At 35.5% G+C, this 11,339-nt stretch overlaps 1 protein-coding gene across 7 annotated transcripts; it reads right to left on the reverse strand.

The window, feature by feature from the left end:
* LOC109336023 (myb protein-like) lies at positions 3,452-9,632 on the reverse strand. 7 transcript variants are annotated; one of them, XM_019572390.1, is made up of 14 exons: positions 9,482-9,632; positions 8,787-8,952; positions 8,638-8,684; positions 8,450-8,506; positions 8,246-8,318; positions 7,763-7,818; positions 7,496-7,675; positions 6,963-7,147; positions 6,663-6,805; positions 6,136-6,272; positions 5,926-6,060; positions 5,855-5,895; positions 5,439-5,584; positions 3,452-4,171 (listed from the first exon to the last, which is right to left on the reverse strand). In XM_019572390.1, exons 2-14 carry the CDS (start codon positions 8,880-8,882, stop codon positions 4,061-4,063), a joined length of 1,407 nt encoding a protein of 468 aa, XP_019427935.1. In that variant the 5' UTR covers positions 8,883-8,952; positions 9,482-9,632; the 3' UTR covers positions 3,452-4,060. The 7 variants fall into 7 exon arrangements, with proteins under 7 accessions (XP_019427935.1, XP_019427930.1, XP_019427943.1 ...); XM_019572385.1 differs by having other exon boundaries at positions 5,439-5,587; XM_019572398.1 differs by having other exon boundaries at positions 5,439-5,587; positions 5,855-6,060; positions 7,002-7,147.

The raw sequence follows: 11,339 nt of genomic DNA on the forward strand, positions 1-11,339 counted from the left end.
CGTCAACAGAATTGTATTGAGACACCATAGAAAAATAGTATGGTGGAGAGAAATCACCAACATATTCTCAACGAAGTTTGGGTACTCTATTTTCAATCCCATTTACCATCCAAGTTGTGGAATTTTGCTATACAACATGTAGTCCACATCATTAATAGATTGCCTACACCTTTCCTTAGAAATGAAAGTCCTTACCAAGCCTTTTGTCATAAATCTCCCACAGTTGACCGCCTTAGAGTGTTTGGTTGCTTGAGGTTTGCCTCAACCATTCAAGCACATAGAAAACAATTTCAACATAGATCTAAAAAGTATATGTTCCTTGGTTACAAAGATGGTACCAAATGATATGTTCTGTATGATCTAGTGTCAAATGAGATTTTAATTTCCAGGGATGTGGTGAAAGTGTGCATGTCAAGAGGAACACTTTGGNCATCACTAAGTGCTCATTGAGCAGCTTAGCATGGCACCTGGAGCGCCCAGCTTGGAACCACACACCTGGCCAGATCAACAAGCACCAAGCCACATCAACATTAGGCATGGTCAAAGTTGCTCAAGCAGACAGCTCAGCGGTGCCACATAGGAGCTTTGCGGTGTGCACTCAGCAAGTTGGCCAAGTTGGCTTGACATCCAAGCATGCTTACCTCATGCATGACCTTACTCTAAGTAGCCTTCTTAGGCTTTTTAGAAGTAGCTCACAATAGCTCACTCTAAGTAGCCTGATCAACCTTCTCCTTGGTTAGGACCATTTTCTCCCATTCGAGGACCTCCACCCGAGCCTATGAAACAACCAACTCCTTGGCAAGGTGGTCAACTTCTCCTTGGGCGACCTTCCCCCTCTTTTCCATCTACTTCAGATTGGCCCTCAAACTCTTGAGTTCAAGTTCTACCTCCTCACTCCGAGTGGTCATCTTGATCAACTTCTCATGGTTTTCCATGGCCGCCCGGTGGGCTCACTCCTGCCGACGAGACATCACTAACAATAGTTTGCTTGTTGTTATAGCCTGAGCCTCCACCCCTTTCATCTCTATAACATGAGCTTCTTTTAGCTTCTAAAGGTCGGAAAAATGATGCTCTTGAATAGTGGTTAGAGCGTCCATCTCCATCCGGCCGTGAAAGACCCCTCATCTTCAAAGTATTTTTCCATCATAGTCGAGAGGAGGCATGACATCGAAAGCTATTTCAGCAAGTCGAGCAAAGCAATCCCATCTAGAACCTCCCTCACTGAAGGACTCAGGAGGTTCTATTCTACCGCTCAGGCAACACAGAAAGAGGAGAGGATCCGTCTAGACCGGGTGCTCGACTCCGTCCCCTTCCCCTTCCCGACTTTTGCCTAAAAAATTGAGCCTCAACACTAGTAACAACCTCTTGCCTTGAAGGAGGGTTAGGCCCAGTTTCTTTGGCTAGGTCTATTGTTTGACCGGCTGGTGGGGCAATCGGAGCAGGCCGTGTAACTTCACTTGTTTCTTGAGAATGAGGGAGGTCCAATCTTTGACATGAGTCAAACGGAGTCCTTGCAGGAGAAGAGGTCCAAGCACACTTGCTTGCGGATGCCCCATCTCGCTGCCTCCCGAATGTTTTGACCAGCAGACGACTCCTATCAAGGATAGTGTTCACCACGGTTGAAAAAGAAACAAAAAGGTTAGTATATGGCAAATAACTAACTGAGCATACACATGCAACCTGACCAACCAAACCATCCAAAAATACTCGAGTTCAATCCAACGAAGACCCGAGAACCAAGACGAAAAACGACGATAAATGAACCGATGAGCCACACTCAAGTACCCCGCGCTGAAATGCCTTAATGACAAAATTGACGACGACCAATCACGTGTCAACCAACTCAGACCCCTAATGATTGTCTATAGTCTATCAGCATGCTCGACTACCGAGCATCCTACTAGACTGGAGGCAACTGTTCCATCCCGGTCATTCGGATATCCTGTCTGTCCAGATGGTCCTCTCTCCTAACCGACCAAGGCCCGGGTACGACCTGTCAAGAGACTTCGCAGGCTTGTTGACTAGTCCCACCATAATGGGTTGGGACCACCTCCACCTGACACGCCAACAACAATGCACTGCCGTACCACCTGTAGTCCCACCTACCATCCTGTCAACATGACAAAGACATGCCTGAATGCGGCTACCAGACCTGCCACATGAAATAAGTCAACTGTGCACATAATACGGGTCTGCCAAATTCATTTGACACGAGAAAAGTACCCCCAACATGCCAAAATGGTCGGTCAGGCTAACAAACCCTCTAGATCAATGTCATCCATCTCAACCACTATAAATAGGAGTCTCCCCAAGAGGAAGTATCTCTATTTATTTTTATCCCTTCATTACTTATTCCCTAAGATATATTCTCTGCTTCCTACCACCAGTATACTCATACTGACTTGATCGTCGGAGAACCTTTTCAGATACCTCCACCAGCAGGTCCAAATCAACCTCTATCCAGAATACCAGAAGAACTTTTGCTTGGATCTCCTATTCAACTAAACCGTTCATCCACGAAAGAAAAATTTGAAAATCAATTATATTGAACTGCTTATGAATTAAGTATAGTCAATTTAAGTGGTTGGAAATTAGGAGGTCAACCGAGTCAAAATGTTAAGTGTTCCTTCGATCCAGAAAATTAACAGCTAACAAATATGCTTTATTTTGTAGTGTGTTCCCTCTCTTCGTTTTACCAATTGCTTTAGTCCTAGTCATGATTATGTGTCTCCTGTCTTCCACCACCATCACCCCCTTCCACTGGTCATCCTAACTAAATAAGAATCCAGTTCCTTTAACAATTGTTACAGCACAATCCACATTCCATGGCAAAAAGCCAACATGCCTAATAGCTTGGAGAAGGAAAGAGTGGTAGTAATGTCAGCATGCTTGTCCGTTTGCGAGTTGAGTTTTTAAAAGGAAAAAATGGAAGGCTAGGGAGTCATAAAATATACTTATGAGATAACTCGAAAGTTTTCTATTTCCCTTCCAAAAATCAACTCGCAAATGAACTCTTAGAGTATAATGTTACTTTGCTGTATAATCTGTAAGTACACTACTTTTTTGCTTTCTTCATAATTATTGTTATGTTCAGCTCCTTTTCGAAATAAATGGAGCATAAGATGTGTCTTATGCCATAATACATCAATGCCAAACTTGCAATAATTTGGTTGGCTCTTGGCATTGGCTTTACCTATAGTTCTTGTTTCCTTCTCTTCTGAAAATGGGGTTGAGAAAGTAATTGCAAAACTTTACTTTCATGTTATGAAATTGCACTTAGCCTTTAAGTGCAAAGTATGAGACTTGTGTCAAATGTCAGAAGTATGAGATTCCAGTATAGTGGGATGTTAAGATCAAACTATTTCTTATGTCCGAAGAATTATATGCACTTGGTTATGTTCTAAATCCAGGTTAAGATATAACACAAAGCAGTTTCTGCACACCAAAGCCAAAATAAACTTCCATTCCAATTATAATTATGTTTTAGTACATCAGAATTCAGAACCAAAAAGAAGAAGAAAAAGAATATTAATTCTATAATCTATGCACACCAAAAAACAACCAATAGGAACCCAGTTTCCTACTGGTTAATCCTTTTACTCTCATTCTTTTCCTTTCTCTCTTAGCTATGGTTATATTCAATATATGTATTACGGTAGGCGAATTGCCTAGGTATACATACACTAAGAATGACTAGTATCACACAGCAAGATCTGTACAAAAAGAAAAAAGCAAACCAAAGACTAAAAGCTGGATTAGAGAAAAAGAAACAAACCCAGAATAGCATAAAAAAAAAACAAACCAAAGAGTGACACACTAAGCACACTAGTATTTGGTGCAAGTGTCAAGAAAAGAACACTGTTAAGTGCCCATAGAATGTGACATAACATTCTAAGGGAGGGAATGGCTTTCAAAATTTTAGGCTGAAACAAAACTGCAATCTTTCTCAAACCAGGTGGATAAGAACTCAACAAGCCAGATTGCTGAGGGTAGGGAGAAAGAATTCAGAAAGGGGAAAGGGCATATAAATATTTGTGTATCGGTCGAATAGAGGTTCAGATTATAAGCTATGTAGTAGGGTTCTTTTGCAGAGTGGTGGTTGTGAGGTTTTGGCACTTAGGTTGAGGGATGGAGACTCCATTCCAAGTGTTTTCATAAGGAAGTTCCTTTCCTGCAAAAAAGTAACATGAAAATTAGTTATACTTGTGTCAAAGAATAAGGTTTTTGCATGGTAATGGTAGTTATCTGTTTTTTGTTCTGAAGAAATACCACATGATGAATCGAGATGATGATAGAAACTAACAGCACGCTTTGGTTGTTCTTTACAATATTATATCAGTATATTTTATTAGCAATCAAAACAAACAAATTATTAGTGTATTTAGATTATGAAATAATGAGCATTTTTTCGTTGAAAGTGATGAACATTGTGGCTAAAATATCATCGACGGAAACAAATACAACTTCTACCTTTTTGTAGCTGTTAAGTTGGGACTAGAAACAAGACTAGAGACACACTAACAGTTTATTTCATTTTAATTATGCATATTGCATAATATTTTATGTCGGAATAAGTTCTTAATGAAAAAGAGATGTGTTACTAGCACTTCAAAGTGAAAGCTATTCATTTGAAGCTTGTGGTATGAAGTATAATTGATCTTCCTCAATCATGGTGTAGGCTACAAGATCTTTAAAAGAAGCTTTAAAAAACCTATAGAAAGTATTGAATAGCATGAATATCACAAGTATTGAATTTCTGAGCAATTTATTTCCAATCATATAACTAATTTCTCCCTTCCCACCACTTCCTTTTTATGCTTGGCCCAGCTGAACTTTATGATGAAAAGTTTCGAATATACCTCTTCATTTCCTAATGTTTATCTGCATCAATTTGATTCGGTTAATCCAACACCATAATGTTGTTAACTACAGAATGTTTTTATGATAAATCTTAGCCTCAGTAAATAGCCTGTGCAATATTTTCCCCCCTACTACTGTGTCCACCACCAATCACCGCTAAAATGTCCCCCACTACTACTCAAGTTTATTTCTAACATTATACTATGCAGAATATTTTAAATTGCATTATGCAACCACAATGTTGTTGTTTCAGGAGTCTCCGAAGTGACGTCACAACAATCGTATCGGTTGCATTTTTCTACAATTGTAGGAAACACAACCTCGACCACAATTCAAAACTGTAATTATGGCAAGTCTTGCCACTGATTGATGTTGATCTTATTAGAAGTTAAGAACTACTACTACTATTACTATTACTATTATTATTATTATTATTATTATTATTATTAATTATTATAATAATAAGTGCTATTGTTGGGACCAATTTGGCACTTTAGTACTTTGTATAATCAGACCATACTTCTATAATCTTTGTGTTGCCCTTAATATTTTAATTTCCAAGAGCTTTGGTAACTTACACTTTCTGAAAATTGTGGACTAGGAATTCCTGTAGTTAAGGATTTGAAGAGAGGGGTGGCTTGAAGAGGGGAATTGAAACCTGCACTTGATAAGGCAGAAGCAATGCCATCTTTCTCTATCTGCTCCTCACAAGAAGGAAATATAACTGCTACAGAAAGATATATATCTAATTAGAAATTCTGATTCATCAAAATGATAGGATAGAATATAAAAACTATTTCGTTTTGAGAAAGTTATAAAGCATAGTTTCTTAGTCAGAACAATTAACCATTTAAATTAGATCCATAAGTACCACATATTAACCACTCTTTAACACCATTTACCTGGCCAAGTGGTACATTGTTTCTAAACAGGAAATATTTTTTTAACCAAAACATGTCTTCCCTTTTTTTGTTATGGAACTTGATTATCTTACTTTTATTCAATGTTGGACTAGAAAGAACCCCTTGGTCACATCCTCTAACTCCTTCATCTCCATCTCCAATCTGAATAGACTTCAGTTCAGTTCCAATTTCTTGATGCCGCGAGTTTTCGAAATTCTCACTTGCTGAATTAGACAGAAGAGTTGATCCTGTACTGTATTCGGAACTGCCTGGAGAGTCTTCATATAGTTCCATTTGCCTAGAATAGATTCAGAAACTATTAGATATTCCATATAGCCCTCATGAAGTTATATTCTTGAGGAACTTAAAGTACCTCCAACATGGCTGGATCCCATCACTACTACCCTTTAAGTCCTCCAACAAATCTTTAAGATCTAAAAGCTGTAAATCTGGAATCTTATATCTGGAAATGTCTGATTTTTTGGTTTGATTCAGAAATTCTTGAAGAACCTGGCCTCAGTATACGGAAGTGTTAGAATATATATGCCTTTTTCTTTATGGTTAGTTTATGATGCTTGAATTGTGCTAAAGAACTAAGCACTATACAATCAGCTAGTACAAAAGTACATTAAGGCAATAGCAGAATCTACTTAATATATACTATCTAGGTGACCAAAGAAATTATTTTAGATTTTTCAGAGCCTGTATCAAATGTGTTAAATGACTTTCATTATTATCATATAGATAGGGTTGACAGATGAAATATTGATTTAAGTCTTGAGATATAATATATACTTTCGTCTTTGCTTTTGAAGACATCAAATACAAAGTTAATTAGTAAAGAAGCACATAAGTTCAAAACTAAAAACAAGAGCATGTGCAGAAACTATCAAGCCTCACCTTCCATGCGTTTTCAAGACTTTGGTCCATGCTCTTTGCATCAACTTTTAGAGCCAGTGAACTTAGTAATTCTGCTTGTTGCATCAATGCACTTATCTTTGGGTCATCCTTTTTAAGGAATGTTCCTTGAATCTTGTTTTGAGCTGCAAAGGCATGATAACCAAGAGTCGTATAAGAATGAGAGGATTGCAAAAGTTATTTTAGGCTGAATATATTAATGTTATCCTGTCTTATTTATTTCACAACTGCAAAAATTAAGTGTCATAGCATGGCTAAAATTCTTCAATTTGAAAACATTACCATAACTACTAAACTTTGCATTGCAGCCATGATGCTGACCTGACAAGATGTTAAAATTATGAGAGTTTTGAGGTAACACTGCAAATGGTACTCTTGGTTGCTGATTTAATGGAGTTCCATTTTCTTTATGTGATTTGCCACCGAAACTGATCTTTTCTGCACCATCATCAGGGATATGGGATCTCCTATATTGCAATAAGATGACATGTTGGCACCCTTAGTCAAAATTGTGTATTTTGATTTTGATACATTTATTGCAGGACAACAAAAGGAAAGGCTTCGAAAGCATGAAATACACTTGTGAGATAATTCTTAAGTCTCCCATCTTTTCTTCCTTTCTCTCTAAACCCCAACTTGCAAACAAACAGACCCTTTTAGAGGGAAAAGAAGGGAAAGTCCCTTTTGAAGGAAAAAGAAGGGAAAGGAAAAACTTCAGAGTCATCTCGCAAATGTATTTTACGATTCTGAGAATTTTTTTTTGCTTCTTTCCCCTCTAAAATTTAACTCGCAAACAGAGCCTTAGTGTATTATACCTAGTCTTCTTATTAGCTACTGCAGACTCTGATGTTGTATCTGTGTTACACTCATGTTCTAAAATAACCCTCTTGTTATCTGAATTGATGTATGAAGAGTTGTTCTCTTTAGCCAAGGCTTCATATTTTGCTTTCTTTTTGCCCAATGTGGAAAAACGATTTTTCACAGCATTATCAGTTCTGCACACAAAACATTGCAATATGAATAACTGTTGACAAAATGTCTATTTGGTACTTTTGTTTAAGAAAATATGAATTTTTGGTTACCTGCCTGAAACCACCTTTGCTATTTCTGTCCACCTATTACCAAATATTTTTTGAGCCTATGAAGTTAATGGCAAGAAATTAGCTCAAAAATCACATTTAATTAGAAAAAAAAAAATACAATTTTAAATGAAATGCAGTTGGTGTCATCTGCAGAAAAAACACATACAGGACATCTTGGTTGGTTATGGTTATAAACTTAACCTTTTACATATGGTTTGGTGCGCATTCCACCATTTTGGTAGAACCAAAATGTTCTAATTTTCCTACTTATAAAAGGCGGCACATGCATGAGGCTTCCGCTTAGTGGATTTTGGGGAGGATAAGTTACACAACCTTACCTAAACGGAGAGGTTGTTTCCAAGGTTTGAACTCGTAACCTCATGTTCACTAAGTAACAACCTTATTATTGTATCAAATTCATATCTATTCTTTCCTATTTATAAAATAAATAAAAAACATAGCAAAAGGAAAAGATGAGATTACCTCACATAAGAGCTTGTCTTCTTCAGGTGACCATCCTCCTTTCTTGAAATCAGAATTCAAATAAGTGTACCATCTGGTATTTCATCAGTTATTAAATCATCAGATTAAGAATAACAATAAAGCAAGAGCCATGAACTAATTAATAAACAGAATACCAAATAAAATATCTTCATTGAACTGTCATATAAATTCAAAAACCTTCACCTTCTTCTACACTGCCTTGTAGTTTTATCTTTGAATTTAGAAGCAATAATTGCCCAACTGCATATAGTTATTGCAATTAAAATACCTTAGTATCACATACACATCCATGAAAAATTAAAAAGCATTGGTAACTAGTGAATAATAATAATTCAAAAAGAAGACTAATAAAAGGAGAGTCAAATCAATACTTTACTGTTCCATAAGTGCCAATCTGCTTCCTTAATATATCATCCTCCTACACACATAAATCACATTAGACACTAATCCAAAGATTGAAGAATGCAATAGAATAATAATACTAATAATATTAAAATAAATTAATATGTATTATAAGAACCTCTTGAGTCCATGTTACAATGTGACGACGCTCCTTCTTATCAGAATCTTCATTGGCCACCACTTGTTTCTGCTGATTCTTCTTCATATCTTGCATGATCTTCTTGTGTTAGTGAGTGTTTAGTTTATTCTATTAGCCAAGTTGCATGTTAAATCCAACGCTCTACCTTCATAATATCAACACAAAATTTGTAGCCATCTTACATAAAAAATTTAAAATAAATCATAAAAAATGGGTACCTTAAAAGCCTAATAGGCATAAATTCCATTCTCCAAAAGCCGCCTTAACCAAAAGGCAAAAGCTATTATGCCATTAAAAAAACACATGCCTATGTCTATTATACTCCAAAGAAATGGCCTAGGATTCTAACTTTTTCAGACCAAGTCAGAACTGAAACAGAACACAACCCAATGCTCAAATTAAGGAACCAAAACCACATGAAAGGATAAAGATGGAAAATGGGCAATGAAGAAAACATAAATGAGTGGGTCAAGGGTACATAAGATTGGATCAAAATCGTATTTTTTGAAACCCGAGAGAAACTGTGTATTTTGATGTTGTAGTATAACAGTAATAGAATAAGTGGTATGCAACTGATAGCTCAGAAAAGGTGATGGTAAATCTTAAAAAATGTAACTTTGGGAAATACCCAAATGATAAAAAGTTGTGTTCAAAGTTCTCAAGTAGACAAATACCTCGAATATGAATATTGTGTTTGATATTCTGTTATCACGGTTGTTAGACTGACAAAACACTAAGAACAAGGAAGGGTCTATAGTACAGTACTACAGTAGAGATTGAATGAAAGACTTTAAGGTTAGTTAGAGGAGGGTACAGTTTAATGTACTAGGATTAATATTCAAGTAAAAATAAAAAAAAAACAAATATTTAATCTTTTTAACTTAAATAACATTTTTATTGATCTGTAATATGATTTAGGACATAATACACAATTTGGGATAAATGATCTTTGTTGATGATTGTTGCTTATTTTTATTAGACACGCCTATTCACCCATTTGGTAATCTCAGATTTTTAAGCAAAAATGAAATGCAATTAAGTGATAAAAATAGTAAATTGTGTACAATCTAGTATTGCTGGAAAAATGGGTTCACTCCAGACAGCCTTATAAATCAGAGTTTAATGAAGGAAAAAATCTATCATAATAAATCAGAATAAAATCCTGTCATTTTGGATAGGTCTGACTGGAATTAGACTCCTCTCCAATAAATAAATCAAAATAAAATGATAATTATATTTTTTTTTTACATATATAATAACATTTTTAATCTTAAAATTACAAATAAAAACAATATTTCTCTCTCCATTAGGATCTTTATTTGGTTCAATCCTACAAGTATGATAATCAAGATAGTGGTTATGTAACATGTAAAGGAAATTGTTTTTTTTTTGCTCAACTCCAAAACAGATTGGACCAAACCTAGTTGAACAATCTAAATTGTCAACTTTAATTGCACTTAGTTGTTTTAACTTAATGAAAAGTTTTAAGCTCAAACCATAAGTGTGTTAAATTTCCAATAGTAAGGCTTGGTCTTTGTTATCCTACCGGATTGAAATTTAGATTACATGGTGTACATTCTGGTGTGATATACCAATGGTTTATATATATTAACTTCTAACACTCATGTTTTTTTAAATAGTCACATACATAGAATATTAAAATGTGGTAGGAGAGAGAATGAGGAGTCGTGAAAATAATTGATGAGAGGGTTAGTGGGCAGGTAATGAAGGAAAGTTTGAATACAACGCTGAATTTTATGAGATGCATGCTGCAGTGTCAGGTATCGTGACACATTTGTTATTATTCACAAGTTACATTACTATATGTGTCATTAATTATGATTGGTCAGAAAAATAATTAATTATTAATTTTTTGATTTAAATATATTTTTTAAATCAATTACAAATGAATAGTACATAATAATTTGTAAGATAATAAATGTGTTCAACATATTATTATGGTGGCTTGGACTAGTGTTCACTTTCCAATATGCAGCTTGCAACCCTGAAAAGAAATGACAGCGTTCCACAATATATGATGATACTACAATAGAAAAATAAAACACTTGAGATCTAACATTATATAAATATGCACAGGTATTATATAGGTTTATATAAATATATATTTGAATTTTTGTGATTTTTATGGAGACATGAGAAGTTACGTGACCAACCAGCTAAGCTAGCGTCGCAAACAAGACTTTGCTTTGAAAATAAATTGTTCGTGACTCCACGTGCTTCTTTTATCTTTCTATCTTTAGTCTTAACTGTACCACTCCATTTTTAATAGTATTTCTGTTAGATACTAAGGGAAAAAATGGGGTTCGAATATATGCAGATTAATGGCAAAATTCAAAATGGATCTAAATGTGTGTGAAGCATTGTTATAAAATGGCAGCAATTTTTCACTTATTCCTTTGTAGCCATGAAAGAAATGTTGGAACATTGAAAACATTTCTAGGTGATATTTCTTACACCAAAAAAGTGAGGCATGTTGCCATATTTTTCAACTAATTTTCTTCTAACTGGTTA

This window comes from Lupinus angustifolius, chromosome LG02, assembly GCF_001865875.1.
Source record: "Lupinus angustifolius cultivar Tanjil chromosome LG02, LupAngTanjil_v1.0, whole genome shotgun sequence".
In the NCBI taxonomy this organism is placed as follows: domain Eukaryota; kingdom Viridiplantae; phylum Streptophyta; class Magnoliopsida; order Fabales; family Fabaceae; genus Lupinus; species Lupinus angustifolius.

Excerpts from the sequence above, each read along its gene's own strand:
- LOC109336023 (XM_019572359.1), bottom strand. The coding sequence starts at position 8,882 with ATGCAAGATATGAAGAAGAATCAGCAGAAACAAGTGGTGGCCAATGAA. Across the intron at positions 7,148-7,495 it reads GTAGCTAATAAGAAGACTAG|GAGATCCCATATCCCTGATG; the intron begins GTATAATACACT and ends ATTGCAATATAG. Across the intron at positions 6,061-6,135 it reads GGGATCCAGCCATGTTGGAG|GCAAATGGAACTATATGAAG; the intron begins GTACTTTAAGTT and ends AATCTATTCTAG.